The sequence below is a fragment of the Lissotriton helveticus genome, chromosome 8 (genome assembly GCF_964261635.1).
Source record: "Lissotriton helveticus chromosome 8, aLisHel1.1, whole genome shotgun sequence".
Classification (NCBI taxonomy): domain Eukaryota; kingdom Metazoa; phylum Chordata; class Amphibia; order Caudata; family Salamandridae; genus Lissotriton; species Lissotriton helveticus.
In genome coordinates, this window is record NC_136069.1 from 900,018,909 (window position 1) to 900,038,443 (window position 19,535).

General features: G+C 39.9%; 1 protein-coding gene and 1 long non-coding RNA gene across 13 annotated transcripts in view; one reads left to right on the top strand and one right to left on the bottom strand.

Annotated features, from left to right (window-relative positions):
- LOC144772973 (uncharacterized) overlaps positions 1–12,887 on the bottom strand; it is a 35,215-nt gene extending 22,328 nt beyond the window's left edge. Inside the window, exons 1-2 of the long non-coding RNA XR_013599888.1 lie at positions 12,854–12,887; positions 12,378–12,461 (exon numbers count right to left, since the gene is read on the bottom strand). This is a non-coding gene — a long non-coding RNA (uncharacterized LOC144772973). The remainder of the gene's footprint in view (positions 1–12,377; positions 12,462–12,853) is intronic.
- MCF2L (MCF.2 cell line derived transforming sequence like) overlaps positions 1–19,535 on the top strand; it is a 1,263,355-nt gene that overhangs the window by 1,102,831 nt on the left and 140,989 nt on the right. For all 12 annotated transcript variants that reach the window (XM_078657683.1, XM_078657685.1, XM_078657688.1 and 9 more), the window contains 4 exons: positions 3,203–3,362; positions 3,472–3,548; positions 4,984–5,060; positions 10,056–10,122. In XM_078657683.1, the coding sequence (XP_078513809.1) occupies positions 3,203–3,362; positions 3,472–3,548; positions 4,984–5,060; positions 10,056–10,122 (381 nt within the window). The remainder of the gene's footprint in view (positions 1–3,202; positions 3,363–3,471; positions 3,549–4,983; positions 5,061–10,055; positions 10,123–19,535) is intronic.

The following is a 19,535-nucleotide window of genomic DNA, read 5'->3' on the forward strand; positions in this document are numbered from 1 at the left end:
ATTATGCTGCGTGTAAATTACAGTTCAAATTTTACTATACTTTTTTTGCCACAGTTTGTGATATAAACAGATTCAACAGTAATTTATGCTGCACAAAAAATTAAAGCAAATCTAAGAAGTAATGTATTTGAAGTCATTTATATTATTTCTAGAAGGGGCTTTTAAAAGAACAATGTCATGATCATCAGTGTCATTATTTAATCCGTATTAAGTGTATATCAATTTCACCCATAAAACATGAAGGATATGATATAATGTGTTCTATGAACACATAATGTCCTGCAGAAAATTGTTACACATGATTCGCTGTGCACAAATGTTTCAGCTAAGTGGATGGACATACAGTTGAATAACATAGGACATAGCCATCTTAACCTCATTATCAAATGTTTAGTATATGTAAGCATAAAAGGACTACATTACTACAGGATTTAGATTTCTTAGCAAAGCTTTCCTGAACTTACTCTTCCTTTCCATTAGAGTATGCTTAACAAGGGTATTCTGAAGTCTTTAAGGTTAAGGTTAACCAATTCCTTAAAAAACATCTCTACTCTTCAGATTATTTCTGTGTAAAAATGTGTTGTAGTTGTACCATTTTACCATTCTTGGATTTCAGTAGATTATAATTTGTTTAAAACTCTTATTATAATATGTTTATGCAAGATGTTTTAGCTTCCGACTATTCAACCTGATAATAAATGCCTACAAAGGGACCTGCTTCAATGGGGTTAACTGTTACTAAGTGTTTTCATTAGCCATTGTTGAGTATTTTGTTCCATGACCAAAGTTTCCAGACGATTTCTCTGAACCTACATCCCTCTATAAGGAGTGCAATTTTCAGTTGAACTATTTCACATCATGCCCATAGTTTATAAGCCATAGCCGGGTGAGCCCCCACTCAGTATCAAGAAAATTCCTTTTAATATGCTGTACAGCTAACTACCCACTTTAGCCGAGGTATTTTTCTGGGTATTTGATGCAGTGCTTGAAATAGAATAGCTGGCATCAGCTTGTCTGTGTACTGATGATCCCTATAACTAAAAGAAGTATGCCTTCACACTCTTGTGATTTCAGACCAACAGACTGTATAAATGCAGCCGCGAATTTATTTTTGAAATACCTTTTGGACAGGATAGACCACTGACTTAGTAATTAATTGGTCCTTGCAAATGCTAAAGCACGGCTGGGATGGGGAATAGGGAACACATTTTGAACTGGGAATGTGGCTAGCTGTATTGGTTATGAAGTATGTGAGTCATCAAAAGGGATTTTGAGGCGTCATGCTTTCCGATTTAAGGGCTGCAATCAGTAGCATTTTCCAGGAGAAATTCTTGGAGGAGTCGGAATGTGGAGAAGCGAAACTGAGCTAGATGGCAACATGGAGATACATGCACCTAGGCAGGTTAACATTCCTGTCTGTTAGCTTAAAAAGGAAATGACTACCCAATTTAGCGCAACTAAATGAGTAGGTCAGAGATGCATTCTAGCAGTAACCCTTTTTACCATCTTAAGTATCAATATAGATGTGTTCCTTTTAGATATTGTAACAGATATCCACTTAGGGTGTGTTAAACCTAATTAAAATGAATTCTGATAGCAAAAAAAGTGTAAGACAGGTGAAGAGGTGACAGAGGAGTTTTAGAACTGTAGTGCACAAGAACGAAAAATGGTTTATATTAAATATATAGAGAAGTATTTCCCATGCATTTCCACATGGAATGGAAATAAGCTTTGTTGTCGTTTGATTACAGCTATTAGGGAGGAACTCTAGCTCACCCAACCATATTACAAGATGTAACCCAGCTTTAAATACACTATTCAGCAATGCTGACGCCATTTCAAATTAATCATGCTGGAGAGACGCTCTAGTCTCAGCGCTAAAAGACCATGAAGTTTGAGCTCAGGAAGATGCATTACATGGTCTAGAACTTTGCAGCCACAATACATTTCAAAGCAGATATCACATGATAATCGATTTCTAAAAATCTGCAATGCGTTGATGTCTAGAGAATTCCTGCTGATGTTGGAACTTGGAATGTTATGTTATGTTATGTTATGTTATGTTAAAATCAATTTATAGAGCGCTCGTACGCCCGTAGGCTTCATGGCGCTATAGGAAAAGTGAAGAATCCGTCCAACATAACACAGAGCTGACAATGGCTAATGATAGGCTTGAGAGAACAACCAAGTTTTTAATCCCTTACGAAAGGTGAGTAAGTCCTTACTCTGCCTAATCGGTAAGGGGATGGAGTTCCACAATGAGGCTGCTAGATGGCGAAAACAGCAGCCTCCCTGTCGCTTCCTTTTAAAGCGGGACACCTCCAGTAGAGATTTTTGCGCAGAGCGCAGGCTTCTGGTGGGTATGTATTTAGAGATCAGGCAACGGATAAAGGCAGGGCCTTTATCTTGTGTGGCCTTGAAGGTGATACAACCTGCTTTAAAAGCTATGCGCTGGGGAACCGGAAGCCAGTGTAGCTTTTCGAGTCCTGGTTTGATAGAAGACCACTTTGGCTGTTGTAGAATGAGTCTCGCCGCCTGATTCTGGACAAGTTGAAGTCTCTTCAACAGGCCCACTGGAAGTCGCAGAATCAACCATGTTTGGCCTTACAGTTTCCTTTTATGGGTCAGTTGCCACAGTTTATTCAAACTTAGTGCTCCTCAACATCTGTAAGGTGTGTATTTTTCTAAGCTTCCTCCATTGGTTACCAATTTTGTTTTGGTTTTAATAAGACTTGAAATAAATATTTCAGATTTTTTTTTTTACTATTAAAAGAAACTTCTGTGCTTGGTCGGAAGATTACTTTGCTTACTTTCACAATCCGCTGTGGGGAAAAATTTATTTTGTTGGCATTAGGACCGTTAGGTCAGAGTACACGATTCTTCTAAACGACAATTCTGATGTTAGTGCACTTTATAAATGACTTCACCTACAGTGACATTAACTCCCCATCAGAGATGGGAGATTAAAAGGTGAGCTTCCTACCTTTAGCAACCATTGCACAAAAGTGCACAAAAATTGAGAAATAGTGTTTGTGTCATGCTTTTTTTTTATAAGGAAGAGAAACCGCTTGGGAGCCACCCATCACGTGTGTCATGGGGGCTCAATGGGGGTTCTATGAACATATATTACCAATTTTTAAAATGTTAACTAATAAACGACAATTCAAGACATACCTTTGAATACCATATTTTATTGTAACAGGAACATGTACAAAAAGTATTTCAGAAGCAGGAAAGTATGCAAGAAATGTTTGAGAAGAGACAAGGCAGTCTTCGAAAGCTTGCTGCGAAGCAGACACGGCCTGTCCAACCAGTAGCACCACGACCAGAGGGTTTCATCAAGTCGCCGTGTCCTTCTCCTGGTACTAGATTGTATTTGCTATGTTCTCTCACATTTTAAAGACCTAGATCAAACTCTTTACATTTTTAATTTACCATATGTGTCCAACTTGTCTGTTTTTCAAAAACCAGGTCTCAGAAGGGGGTCTGATTACTCATCTAGTCCAGAACATAATGCAATCCGGAGAATAAACTATGCAAGAGCCAAGGTACTGTGAATACGCGTGAACAGTAGGCAGCAACTGTTGATTCGCAGCAAAGATTCCCTCCTTGCTGTCCTGCTCATTCTCCCACACTCTGCACACATGTGAGATAAGCTACTTGCTCTCCACTGAAATTATCAGTTAGTTAAAACATTTTATTGCATTGCTGTATCCCTTACAGTATTACAATCACTAATTAACAAAGGTAAGATTGTTATCTTTAAGTTTGACCACCAGTATTATTAATTTGAGATTAAAAGTGGATAGTGCTATAAAGTGCTATTTCTTGTTAGCTTAATATCTGGATGCAAGTAACAAAATGATTACTTCCATTGTGTTCCAACCACAAGTTTGTGACCTTGTTGGCTTATCATTTCTCACCATAACCCAGATAGATACATGGCTGTTGACTGGTGCTGTGGTACCATGTACAAGATTGGTCCTTTGTCCACATGCTACTATATTATTTTTTGACAGCCTTTTAGGGCATTCTCTGTGTTAAGCTGTGGAGAATGCTCAAAGACAGATGGCAAATAATGGAAATGTGAAATATCGTGTCTGCACACCCTGACGAACAACATGATGGAACCCAATAGATTATATAATGTTCTGTGGAATTGTTCATAAATATGCTTAGGAGACAAGGGAATAGAGCATGCACACTTTGAATACCTGAACCATCCTGTATAAATGAGTTGAAAATGGTTGAACTTATTTTAAAAGACGGCTCTGTGCTGCACATTTTTCTTAGAGATGGTTGATCTTGATTTGGGGGTTAAGGACTATTGTGAATGAAGAAAAGAACAATACCTGACTAAATTTTGTGTTCACACATTTAGTTTTATAATCAATGGAAAGTTATGACCAGCATGATGATAAATTATATGTGTGATCGATGGTCGAACAGCTATGAACATTTTATACTCACATATTTTTAAAGAATCAGGTCTTCACACCTGCAGACACAGATCAATATCAGAGGTCTGTTTCTTAAGAGAGAGTCAAAAATGAGTGATTCTCTTGGAAGAGGTACTTTGATACTTTACTTCGAAATATAAAAATAAGTACAAACTATGCACTGAATTAGTAGTCATTTCATCACTGTCACAATAGTCATAACATGTATAGATCTGTAAATAGGCACTCAATAAAACAGCGCAGTGATAGTGCTTAGTGAAAACAGTGAGGAAGTGCTCTGGTAATTATAACAAAAACAACCAATGCTGACTGAATAGTATTTCAATTTACAAAACACAGACTCCTATTTCAGCTCATTTTTAAAAACTGAGTATTAAGTTGATGCAGTCGAAACCTATGTGTTTCGACAGCCTAAAAACATTTGAGAACCGGGTCTTTAGTGATTCAGAAGTGGCAGTGATGTGAATAAAATATCCTTAGCACATTTATTTCTTGATCGATCACAGACATGTTTACTTTTCAGAGTGATTTGGGAGACAGCAGTCGGGCAAGAGGCGGTTCTGTAATGGATGATGATGAAAATTTGGCTGTACTACGGAGGTGAACTCCTTTTCTTATTTTTTAATGGTTGCTTTTAAATATTTGGGGAGAAAATATATTTTACTTTGTAAGTGTTTGGATGCAGTGAGAAGGAACAAACTTAATTGATGAAGATTCAAAGTATGTTTTCATCTTCGTAATAGAAAATAGCGAAGCAGTGTTTTCATACTGAAGGATTGTATCAATTGGCTGTGAAACATAATTGAACTAATTTTGTAATGTTTTGTTAAGACAAATCTATTCTAAATAAAGCCTACCACAGTATCATTCGGTTTATTAAATGTAATCCACCTTTTCAAATAAGCACTTAAATGTTTTAAAGAGTTGGAAATTAATATAACCAGAAAGCTAAACCCAAGTGTAATTAATATCCTCAATCTTAAAACGAAAAGAAAATTGTCTAACCTGGCCAAAGAACACATCTGAGTTATAGATGAACTTCAATAATCACAACCAGCCGCCTCGCCTCAGTCTGAGGTTTGGTGTAATCAAATAGCATCATATTTTGAGGAAACAATTTAAATATTTATAACAAGATTCTAGTCACACCTTTAACAAACTTTCAAGCTGCTAATCATAAGGAAATCTACTGGAAGGAAAAGAGGACAGTAGAAGCCCCGCTACTGACAGAGGTGAAAGCGTTTTGTTGAATGCATGTCACAGAGATTCCTTCCTGTATGCGACTCTTGGGATCACCTAATGATCCAGCCTCAGCAAAAATACTTGAGGCTATGATCTCCTTAGTTCTGGAGACTATACTCCCTGCATTTAATTCCAGCCTGATGAACTGAAAAATTCCCTCTGCTTGGAAATAAGCTGTTGTGAAACCTGTACCGAAAAAGCCCAATAGACCCTAAGCTTCTGAGTAAACATAGACCCGTTTTGCTCTTGCCATCTTTTCAGATAGCTCTTGAGAAGTGGTTTTGTTCACAACTGAGGAAGTGTGTTGAGGAGCACAAACTGTAAAGGTCAACCTCAGGCAGGTTTTAGACCTGGACATGGTGTTCAGATGGTGGCGGTGTCCATCCTTGATGATCTAATGAGAGCAGCAGCCAAGGGATAAGTCAGTGCCCTTTACCTTTTCGATGTATCAGTTATTTTCAATACCATTGACCATACCGTACTAATTTCCAGTCTTTTCTTAATGAAAGAACGCAAACTGTGACAAGTTCATCTTTTTATGCCAAACTTGCAGTCTTTAAATACGGCATGCCGCAGGGCTCCGTTCTATCTCTATTATTGTTTTATATTTATTTATGCACTCTGGAACTGGCCCTTCATTATCTGGGGACTAATTTCTACATGTAAACAGATGATACGCTGTTTGTGTTTGGACAGAAGAAAGTTTTAGGTCAGTCTCCTTCTTCCAATCAGGATATTGCAATTTATTTTCAGTAAATTAGATATTAGATTTTGACCAATTGTCTACAGTTAAACCCAAATAATATAGAACTTCTCCTAGTCCCCGGCAGTTCACAATATTTTAGTATTGCCTCATTAGCCCTCTGAGGTTGCCCTATTCCAGCAAATTCAGCGAATTGCTCTCTGACAATCAAGTAGCAAATGTAACCAAAACCTGTTTGTGGAAATAAAATGATGTGTAAAGAAACTGCTGTCATCTCTAAAAGCGACCCTCCATTCTCCAGTTGTTTGTTCTAAATGTGGCTGTGACATAACATAACTCATTCTCGTCTTTTAGAATCTAACTCACTTAAATAAAAAAAAACATAACATTTTCTCTTCTGGGTCTGCTTTCAGCAGCCTATTTGTGGTTAATATGGGTTAGCATAGTTCCAAGACACCCTGGTGATAGTGTGCTATATAAATCAATTCATTTGTCCATTCATTCATTCAATATGGTAAATGATCTCTTTGTTTAAAAGTAACTTTCAAGTGAAGAACTTGTCACCTATGTATTATCACCGGTATGAGAAATTGTACCCTATTTTGGGTTGGACTTCTGCCTCTTTCTTATCACAGGACTGCTTGTTTTCTGATTCTGTGCATTGAGTGTTCACTAAGTGAGTTCTCTAGGATGTGTTTCACTTAAAACATGAAGCGTCATTATGCAAGTGTTTGCAATTCGTAGATGTCCTGTATTTACTTTGTCAGTTTCACCTGCACCTGTCTGGAATTGTTTTGTACTGAGGCAGTCATTGCTGCCATGGTTTTAGAATTGCTATGTGTGATATTATCATAATTTCAGTGTAATTATGAGTGACATTTCAACGACTATGAGTGACACTTTCTCATGCGCAAACTCAAGCAATGAAGACAAGGGGAAAAATATATATATATATATATATATATATATATATATATATATATCAGACATTATACCCATTTGAGAAACAAGAAACTCTAAGAAGATCTTAAAACTGCTGCAAAGCACCAGAAATCGAAGGGCACTAATCGTAGACCGACTACGTGACTGCAGTTCTCAGTAACAGAGGGCAGGCAGGCACTGCAGCTGCTCAGAAGATGATCTCATTGATTTAATCATTCATGACCACGCACTAGCCTAAAAATCCAATTTTATAGCATAGCAAGTGCAACTAGGAGATTATACTGTCACTCAGTCTCAGGCATAATCAGTTGCTAATGCAATAAGGAAAAAATGAACATATGGTTCCCGCCTTTTGTTCTTAAGTTGTAAGCATGTATATTTCCCCCTTCCATGATAATTGTACTTTTACATTCGCCTACCTCTCTGTTTCACAAAGAAAACATATATGCAGGGGGCTCCTGTTTCCCTTCTGCGCGTAACGCTGATGAAGTGCTTTCCTCCTACCGCTTCTCCCGCACTCTTGGAAGCAAAATCAAGCAATGCAGTCCATTGAAAAAGACACATACCAGAAATGACACCCATTTGAGCAATGAGAAACTACGAAGATCTCGAAATTGGTGCAAAGCAACTGATCTTTGCAGCATGTATTGCAACCTCTGTGCTACTTTATGATGAGTCAAAACATGCTACTAGACAAAATTCTGATCTCTCTCAAGTATGAACATTAATCATCAATTAACTCTGATGTTTTTATTGTTGTGTGAAAATTGCTGGACTCACAATTAACTCTCAAGCAGAAGCTTTTACACCCATAAGGAATGTCCAAGCCCAGCACCCCCTCCACCAGCTCAGCCGCAGGTGCGGCTGAACCACAAGTAACATAAGAATCTCTTTGGCAAAAGCAATAACCCATTGAGCTATCTACATAAAATACAGTTCAGAGATTTCAAAGTACACGTTCTTTTGAGCAGGCATGTTAACCCTCTGCACTACTATATGTTGAGACAACTCACAACTGCCACTCACAGCTGGCAGCCAGGGCGCTCAGTGTATTTAAAACAAGTCAACCCTAATAAAAATTAACTCAAAGCCCGGGTGGGCACGCTGCTACCTGCAGCCCAGCCCGCAGTCAGCGACCCAGATGAGCTGTAATGAGTCAACAAACTAACTCATAAACTTGACACCCGCTGCGACAGACAGCATCGGACAGTGGTTGAGGGGCAAGAGGCTGAGGCACATACCTAGCTGGGCGGCAGAGTGAGAATGTTGCGGCGCAGCTCGTGAAAACTGTGTGACACTGATCAGGCTATATAGGAGCCAGTGACGTGTGTGGCTCACTGCAGAACTTCAGCTAAAGGGTAGCAGTCAGCTGATTGGCCACATGCTAAGCACTATCTAGGACATATGAAGCGGGGCAGATTTGCCTGTGGTCATGGTCCCCTAGTTTGGTAGTTGGACATTGCTGAAAAAGTCTTGCTTGCGAAACATATGTCGGCTGCTACTATGATGAAAATGTTTATGCCATGCACAGAAGTTTGCAACAAATAAACAGAAGAATCTGACTTACCGGTAATTGACTAAATCTATTGACTTATCGAGGATTTCACGGAAACAGTCGAGTGTCCGCTTCGGTGTTTTTCACTCAAGTCTTGATGCACTTAAACCTCTAGAGAAGCAGAGTGGTGATGTGATAAATAGGCGCCTCTGGCTCTCTGACTCCACCCCGGTGAATAACTTACCTGGGAATACCCTACTCCTTAAATATTTCTTAAATATAGCATGGTTGCCTACCATGCTTCTAGATCAGTTACGAACACCTCGAAGGTGGTGCTGGCCTTTCCATACATGCTTGTCATCGGCTTCAGCCAGCAGGGAGTTTAAACACGGTCCAGTGGGATCAGGATGGCTGGGCATAGGGTGAATAATATTTTGAAGCGCACAGCTGTCCTCTTTCACGGAAGGTGAGGAGCTACACTACCAATGCAAAATGTCATATTATTTAATAACTCTGCTTTAAACGAGGGATGAATTGCTTGGAGATGCTGTCCTTTCACAGAGCCATCTTTAGACCCATTAAAGCACTGAGTCGTTTTGTAATTGTGAAGGAAATGGATAAGTATGATGCTGTTGTGTAAAATTCTAATATGCTAGATGGGTGGAACTATATTTATATAGTAAATTTTCTGAGATATTTCCTGTAGTTCTTAATAGTATGTGTAAAAAGCGAATGCAGCTGAATACAGTGAGTGTAACTTGAGTCTTTCTTATTATTAGAACTAAAATGACTCCATTTACCACATGCGCATATGTTGAAATGTTGCAGAAGTGCTCATTCAAGAAAAAGTTGTGAAAGTTTGTTTTTGAAGCCTATATATAAACAAAAATACTTGTCTTTATGTGGACTTATTACTGCCTAAGTAGGTCTTTTGTATACTGAAATGATCAGATACATACACTGGCTTTATGGATATGTGACTTTTGTTATTGTCTCATTATTGCACTAGCCTATGCCCAGTTCTGATGTTTATACGATTGGGTGGGAAGGGGGTGGAATATAGATTCAGGTTGTACATGTATTTTCTATGCATGACGAGTTGAAGATATTTGAACATCATATGCACACTAGAAAAACACATATGGTCCTGTGCAATTTACATTGTAGGTGTTCGATTGATCAAATATGCATTAATTCATTTTGTGTTTTCCAGCCATGTTATGAAGGAACTCATTGAAACTGAGCGTGTGTATGTAGAAGAGCTTCTCTGCGTGCTTGAGGTAAATCATTCATTCTTGTTTCAACAGTCAGTGGCAGTTGCTGTACATACCCTGCTTATTTGTGACTGTTCTGAAATACGTGTGATAAACTAGACACTGTTCTTTGTTACTGTGCTATGATCAACATTATCAACTTATAAAAATGTTACATCCATTATAGCATTAAATTATTAAGGTATGTAATGAAATAGAAAGATAGTTGTGGGAAAATCCATTTTTTGAGTGGTTCCCCTTATTTTTTGCTGAGTTTTAATGCTGGTTTTTATAGTCTGTTCACTGGGGCAGTGCTGTCCAGTGTATGTGCTGTTACCCATAAAACATGTAGAAATTGTCTCATCCCTTATTGGCATATTTAGCTCTACTTTAAGAACATAGTATATGGTGAAGAAACTTGGAAAGTTAAATGTCACCTGTGGACTGCAGCACTTATTGTTCCATTCACTAGTGTGACAAAGGAAATCTTGGTGTCAGGCCTATCACTGTAGCATGACTGCTGCAGTGTAAAATCTGCTGTGCAACATGTTAAACAACACTTTACAAACCTCACATTTAAATATTAGTTAGCCATCCCTATGCAGGATATGTAATCTATAATGTGTAACCCATAATGCAGGGTGCATGGTATTTAAAAGTGGGATATGTAGCAAATTAAAGTTTGCATGTGCCTTCTGCACCAGGCCTTGATGTCGTATGTGGAAAATCAGAGTACAGTTAAAATACTAATACTGTTTTCTTGGGAACGGGACCAGCTAGAAAAATTATTAAATAGCTATATTTAATAGTTATGTAAAATAAATTACATTTTCTGTGCCTGAATCTACAGGGAGCTAATTTGCATTAACTCTCCAGTTTTTCCCAACCTGTGCTCAGCCCTGGAAAATGTGTACAGCAGTGTGAAATTCCCCCTTAGAGTAAACAATAGGCTGATCTGAATAGGCAGATATGACTCCTATGAGCTCATTAGAATATGAGGGGTGGGGGCTGTGTCCCTCCTGTTGGCACCATCCTGTCAAAATCTGCACGACAGGTCTGTCTGAAGCACATGTGGATGTTTTGTGGCCTTCTAAGGGAGTGAACAGGATACCAGAATCGTTTTTGTGTAGACCTGTATGGTTCCTGAAGGACTATTCTTTTGTCCCATCAGATTTCAATCTCTTGGCTTGATGTGGGCACAGTGCCTGCCTCAAACTGGATTTTAGTATTCAATGTAGGAGGACACTAAAATTACCATAGTACACTCCCCACTACGCCCCCAGCCTCAGAGTCCAACTTTAGTGTAGCCATCAACCTTCACCATCTTGGATTTGCAGTAGCACATTGCATGTTGGTCCTGTTTGCAATAAAGAAAGCAGGAACTACCTCAAAAGTAGATAGGTCAGGGCCTGGGGACCTTTAATTCCATTGGTTAAAGAGTGAACAGGAGTGTCTTATGGTGTCCCCCAACCACAGGCTGTTGAACCCACTTTTTCAAACAGCAATAATCTGGCTAGACCGAGCAATATCCATTTACTTTAAGTCGGACTGGTGTAGGAGGGTATCCACCTCAACCCAACAACTGTTTCATCAGTTACCCAGTCTAATACCCATTATTTTGATTACTTTATGAAAAAGGAGAAAAGAATGAAGTCAGATCACTTGCAACAACATACCCTCAACAATTAAGTGTATGTGCACCACAAAGAAAATATGTGTAGAAATGAGAAAGTGCCTCACGTGTGCAACACCAGAGGAGCTACTGGCAGGTTCTCAACAGCTTGCCGACGTTTTTATCATCATCGGTAACTTTCTCATGTAGAATGAAAAATAGTGTCCAGTAAAGAAAGTGTGGAAAGGTGTAAATGGTGATAAATATATCATTGAGAAGAGAAGGAAAAGACCCTGTGAAATACAAGAGACAGAATGTCTCAAAAAGACAGTAGAATTGGGCTGAGACTCACATATATGGTTTAACCCTTTTTAATCCTGTGCTCAATGTTAAAAACACAGCATGTTATAAACCGATACAAAGTAGGCCAACATGTTTCATTGTCTGTATGTCTTTACGGCAAATTTGTCAGGGCTTCGAGGTCAGAATTCGCCTCACTGGACATCTGACTATAAATATCGAGTGACTGACAAACAAATAAAAATAGACATAAATTGTTTTGATTAAAAACCACCAAATGCAGCCTCCATCAAAGCAGGTTCCGATTTATCAAAACACAGACTGCGACATCATGGCCCCAGATACTGTACTTAGAAATTGCTATACTTACCAAGTGGAAGCCACAAGTCAAAGGGTGTGTACCTCTTACACTCTGACCCTCAGAAGACAGCACTTCCGTTGCTTAAAAATGTACCTGTGGAAACATACATATCCCATTAATCATTTATTGAAAATGTGGGAACAATGCCCTTTTACTTGCTACATCGCACTCCCAAAATTGAAAATATGTTATCAAGGCCTTCGATTATTATATTCAAGACCCCCGGACACATATCTTTGTCTACAAAAATTACGACAGATTCCAAGTGTTCACAGGACGTGTAAAGTTCCAACCCGGTCCTTCTGAATGCATAAATACACACTGTATGATTAATCACCCCTGGCCTCTCGTGCTTGTACTGGCCCAGTGATAACAGAATCAGCCCCTTCTATTCAGACCCGAGTCTCTTTCATTCATCAGCACGCAGTGTGTAAATTAACACACACCTTCAGTCATAATGCGCTCATCAGCACACCCCCTCTTACCGCATCCATACGTCAGTTGCACGTTCTCTCATCCTGGCCTGTGGAAGCGGAAGAGGTTTTGCTATTTAAAATACCGTGTCCAGAAGAAGGCGTGTCACGTGCGCAACCACCAAACTCTGCGTGTGATGTCATATCAGGAAGTTAATGTAGGCTCCATTTTGGAATCCCGAAAATTAATTCCGATCGTGGATTTCTCCTAAGCATTCCAGTACCAATGCATCCTTATATCATCAGGCAACTCTTCTTTTTGTGAGCATTCCTTAAAGGGTTTTTTGTTTTTTATTTGGAATACAAACAATTTGATTATTTCATAGGGCTAATAAATATCCAAAAGATTTTTCCGGCAGTGTCCTGCCAAAGTTACAATACAATCATTACACCACAATAGGCTCACTATCACTCTCGTCATGCTGGTGTGATATATCTGGGATATAGTGCCATATTACCCCGTCTCATATTGAAGCTATCATACATGATCATACTTTATTGGACTTTGAGTATATAAAACTGTAAGTAACCATAAAATGGCACTTTGTCTACCTTAGATTTCAAAACAGAATTTGCTTCTAATCAATAAAAGAAATCTTTATTGTATGATTAATTAAAATCCTTTACAAAAACGGCAGAAAGTGCAAGTTTAGAAAAGGTAATAATAAAATACATAACATCTGAATAAAACAACATATTTAAAATACAGAGATATGATAAAAACACAACACATACAGAGGTTGTCAAACGAGGAATGTGCAAAACTGCTCTGGGGCATCCTATTCCTACTGAAAGTTAGTATAAGCTTGTGTATTATTGAAAATACGGTTATAAATGATATCCAGTGTCAATGGTGCTTGGAGCCTAATTTATACAACTGTCAATTCTCTGGCTGAACGTATGAGCATTCCAGCAGCAGCATAAAACTTCCCAATTAGTGCCAGCTCCATCGGGACTGTGGTGGTGTAGATGTGCCTTAAAGCCTCCTTACATGATCTAACACCATGGTATATGAACATAGTTCTTAGATACAAGCGCCTTGGGGGCAGCAAAGCTGGGCAGCAGCAAATAACATGTTCCGCAGATTCTGTGGGATGTTGACACAGACAACCGCCATAGCCACTTGATGACCAGTTTTTCCAGTGGGCTCTGTAGTCTTGTATGGGCAAAGTTAAGAGCCTCACTCTCATAACATTTTGTAGGGCTTGCCTTCGAAGACCTGCTTTTAAGTAGGGCTGACATGTTGTACTTTCATGTGAGTTACCAAAGCCTTCTGCACCTAGGACTGATCTGATCCGTTCAAGATCTTGTTGCCTGGAAATGATTTTGCCACACTTTTTTAGCAGGATCTTTAAGCTATACTTTGTTAGTGGTATATCTGTAGAAGGTTCGATTGTTAGTCCCAATGTTTGTTTGGCAATCAATGTGTCTTATTATTTCACTAACACCAAAATCACTCTTTTCTTATTCATATATCAGCAATATTATGATCTCAGATCATATTGTTGTTTTGAGCTCATTTTGGTGCGAAAACTGTACAATATCTCTGAACCAAAGGAGGCAAGCCATTTATCTAAATAGCCCTGATCAAGAAAGATTATTCCTTCCTTGATCACACTATCTACTGATTTTATTCCACTCGATTTGATCGTTCAACCCGAACTGGTCTGCCTTTTCAGAAAAAATCCAATGGGCTTCTTTTGTGGCCAATATCTTATCAAGACTGCCTGTCTCGCCCACTACTTTCTCCAACACGACCCATTTCTATGCTCTGTGGTTGTGTTGATATTCACGAAAATGTTACACCAAACATGTGGTTAACTTTCCACATTTAATGGTGCCCAAATGTTCCTGCACACCGACCTTAATTTTACGGGAGGTTAAACCGATGTAGTGCAACCCACACTGGCAGGTCAATCTGTATATCACATTACCAGAATTGCAGTTGCCTAATTTATTTAAATACTACGTTTTTCCACTCAGCCACTGCACGCAATTCTTTTTTTCAGTCAAATGACATACTGAGCACCCCCCACATGGGTAGTGCCCAGACGGAATAGAAGTGTTCTTAGTGTGCTGCACAGGCCGCGTGTGCACTAGTTTATCCTTCAGGTTATGTGCACGCTTGAACGCAAACCTGGGTGGTGGCATCTTATACTCAGCTGTTGACAGTAATGACCAATGCTTTCTTAGGGCCTGGTGAATTTTCGAGGAAAGACGGACAAAAGTCAGCATGACTGGCAGGCAATCATTAGGCTATTTTACATTCCTTTCCCGGGGAGTATTACGAGCTCTCTTGAGCAAGCTATTCACTACCCTTCTAGGATATGCCCGCTGTGTCAACTTATCAGCCAGATTATCAGACTGCTGCAGGTATTCATTTGAGGTCGAACAGTTCCTCCGGTATCTTAAGAACTGTTCCAATGGGAGATTGTCCCCTAGAGCTCTCGGATGGAACGATTGATAATGCAATAACGAGTTCCTATCCGTAGGCTTTTGATGTACACTAGTGCTCAGCTTATTTTCCGCCACTCTGATGTCCAAATCAAGATATACTGAATGTTGATTACTTATAGTCCATGTAAACCTCATTTGTCAAGGCCATTCAGCCATTCCAAGAATTCAAGTAGATAGCTTTCAGAACCGGACTATATACATAAGACATCATTTATATACTCTTCCAGAGGCAAATATTCCTCTGGAAGGGGTTCGACAGATGGTAAAGATGATGTTCCTCAAACTGGCCCACATAAATGCAGGCCAGACTGGGCGCAAAAGTTGCGCCCATTGATGTTCCGGACACTTGCAGAAACAACTCGTTCTTATAGCTGAAGTAGTTACGAGTCAGGGCCAATTCTACACACTGTAGTACAAACGACTGGGGGGTGTCATAGAACCACTCCTGAGCCCCAAGGGCACGTGTTGCTGCCACCAGCGTGGCCTCTTGGGGCATACCAGTGTACGAAGACTCCATGTCAATTGTAACTAGAAACTGCAGTGTTGGGTCAAAATCTAGATCTTTCAGAATGTTCAAAACGTCAGTAGTGTCCTGAACGTAGGATGGTTGTTTTAGTACTGACTCTCTCAAAAAGAAGTCCGCAAATTGTGACAAAAGTTTCAGGACAGATTAAATACCAGAAACTATCGGGCGTCCCGGTGGCAGTTGTTGAACCTTATGAATTTTGGGCAGTATGTAGAATGCCGGAGTCCTGGGCTTGGTGTTGATTAAAAAATCTGCATCCTTATTAGTAATCCATTTCTTATCTTTAGCTTGTGTAACCATGGATTTGATCATATCTCGGAGTTCACCCTCTGGGTCTCTGGGGAGAGGTTGATCATTTTCACATACTCCTAGAGTCTCATGACCTCTGCTTCATAGTCCCTGTTGTTCATTATTACCATGGCCCTGCCTTTATCAGCGGACTTTATGGCTATTGTGTCATTACCCTGCAATGTCTTTATTGCCTGCCAATCATCCCGACTCATATTGTTAAAAGTGCGCCCTTTTTCTGATTGTTCTAATGCATTAATGTCCTCAAGTACCCTTTGTTCAAACACCAATACTTCCGGTCCTACCGAGGATCTTGGAGGGCAAAACTGCAAGGTATGATGAAGGTTAGTGGAAAACACTGACAGGAGATCTGGTTCCTTGTGAGCAAAAAAAGTTTTTGTCTTGATCTTTCTCATTATCTCCTGCAACTCTATCCTACATTTACAGGGATCATGGCGGGGAGTTGGCACATACCCTAATCCTTTAGGACCCTCAACTCCCTTGAGGTGAACTGGTGGTCAGATAGATTTACCACAATATTGTTTACATCAGGGTCCTGCCTTGGCTGCGGGTTATCCCGGGTGAGTAGATCTGCCATGCCTGATTTTGAGCCTGGTTCTGGCGTGCACAACCCCTGCCTCTCTGTCCTCCCACTGGTTCTGCCCTAAAAAGAGTACAACAATGTCCCTAAATCTTGGTTGGACTGTGCCTGGGGATTAAATCTCACCCTCCCTTGATTTGATGACTGTGTAACCTCTTCTTCTTCACTGGAGGTGTTATCGAAAGTCCAGTTATGCAGGGTTCGTCTTACTTGTTGGTGCCCACCCCTCTGATAGCTGACCTGTGGTACCTGCTCATTACCTGCCAGGCAGTTTTTGTCCTCAACGTATGGGAAAGCCCATTCGTGGGAGTACCTCTCAAGATTCCTTTTAAGACCTTTCATTTTTTGATTCATCATGTAATATTTATAATCTGCCAAATCACCCTGGATTCGCAATAGCTGCTCCTTTGTATCGGTGATAGTTGTATCCCTTTTTTATGGTTTCTTCCAACTCTAGAATTTCTTTTAGAAATGCTGCACTGAATCTCTTAACAGTTTGAATAATCAATATTAACCAATCACGGGTGCACTTATTAGCAATATAGCTCCAGTCTACCCGGAATTGATAACCTCCAAAAATATTCTAGGTTCATTTCTCACCAAAAGACTTGTAAACTACTTGTAACCCCTCTAACCTGCATCCTCACCAACCTGCCTCAGAACATTGCTGGACTTGGGAAAGGATACCATGAGAATTGAATCTGCTGCCTGTGGTATTTGCGACCTGTGAGAAGGACGTGTGGAGATGAACCCCCTTCCACTAGTAATTCAAGGATCGTACGGTGGATCTCTTGGGTGGGTCCAGGAACATAGATTCTTCACAAAAGTGTCCTCTTTGGTGTTCTAAGCTTGACCAGTGGCAACTGGACCTTCACTGGATGTGCTGTTGCCCTCTGCATGGCACCCTAAGAGCCCATTAGCGCTCCCTCTGAGGTACTGGGAGCCTTTGAAGTGTACTCCGTGGGTTGTTTGCGCACCGAAAGAAGTTTAGAAATGTTTTCAAAACTTTTGCTCCCGAGCTTCAAGGAGAAGACTGTAAGAAGAATCAGAGTGGCAGTTCAACGGTATGTGATTTAATTTCAGCTTTGCCCCACATGGAGCAGAGGTTTCAGATTGGGAATTGTAATTTTTCCAAACTTCCCTACCTCTAGGCCCTAGCCAGGCCAATGTACTTGGTGTATCCGATCCGAGATACATATCGGGTACTAGGTCTAATGCTACTGCAACTATTGACTACTGCTGCTGATTTGCGCTTTTGTTTTGTATCGTAGCTACCAGGGGTTACGTTCAGGTTTAGATTATTGAAACCGTTGACTGGACAGGATAGTGAATTATTACTTGTGGAGGAAACAAATTCACTCCAACTAATAAACTACTAATAAGCCACATTCTCACAATAGTGATATATTTTTGCAACTTTAGAAGCAGATACGGGCCGAATTTACAAACACTAAACCCTCTCATTAAGTGCAGGCCAACTTATCAACCCAAGCCAGGGAATCTTGTGGATTGTAACACACGACTGTCCAGCGCAGCTCATGAAGCAATTTCCCCGTGCTCTTAATCGGCCATATGTAATAGTTCTTCCTCCTTTGATTAAGCCAGACTCTGGTCCTTAGGTAAAGAAACATGCTAGCTTTGTTATTACTTTTTAAAAAACACCCATAACATCTTACCCTTTTTTGGATAGCTGTCCTCATACAAGAGTTATACATTCTTTAATTCAGGCTCTCATTGACTACGGGAGTGCTTGCTGCTCATGACCAACCAATAAACCATCTCCAGCTAGTCCAAAATGCAGCCGCACAGTTGGTTTGCAATGTACTCTCCATCAACACATATAGAAGCCATTGCATTGGATTCCTGTGCGCCAAATGATCACCTTTAAATTCTTGATGATTGTACTATTTCCTGTCCTCATGGCTGCCAAATTTAAATGCGATAATGTGAGTCATTACCTAAAACCGAATGATCTATTTCTTTTAAATATTCTCACAAAAATAATAGTTATTCTTCGGTCACTGTAGCATGTGTGAAATTCCTTGCTTATGTCTCGACGTGCAGAATAATCCTTATTTCAATTCAGAAATTTGACATTTTTCCTGTTCCCTGGTACCATTATAGGTTTTAGCAGTACTTTAAGAACATATGTGTGTATCAATAGTGCCATGAAACTTTTGGATATATGTGCCGCATATATAATTATAACATACCATTACTTGAGTATAGTGCATATGGGGCAGTGATCAGTTCTCTGAGACTACAGGACTATTTTTTGTATTAGTGAATTTTTTTTTTTTTTTTTTTTTTTTTTTTTGTTCAAAAACCTTTATTCGAGCAAGCAAAGGAAAATACAAGAATGGGCCTACAACCTCACGGGCTGGCCGCTAATAGTAAGGCACAATGAAAGAGGCAGAAAATCATTCCCGTGGTCAGGCACAAATCAGGTATCAAGCATTACTCCAAACATAGTACAGAGCATATTAATTTTCTGTTTCATACATAAAAACAACGAACACTAAAAAAAGGCGAATGCACAGTAATCAAGGTCAGCCCAAATAACGGAGGGGATGGTCAACAATCAGGAGAACATAACACAAACCATGGGACTCTGACAATGTCGGGGGGGGGGGGAGCAGCGGGGAGAACCGGAAAATCACAGAACAGTATGAAAAGGTTTCGGGAACGCCAGCCTAGGGAGATAGGGTAACATCAGTAGTGCCAACCATGGGAGGGGTACAGATATCCCCACGATATTCATTCCACTGGCCCCAAATCTTCGTCCACGCCCTGGGTCTGCCCCTGGCCACATATACGGTCTT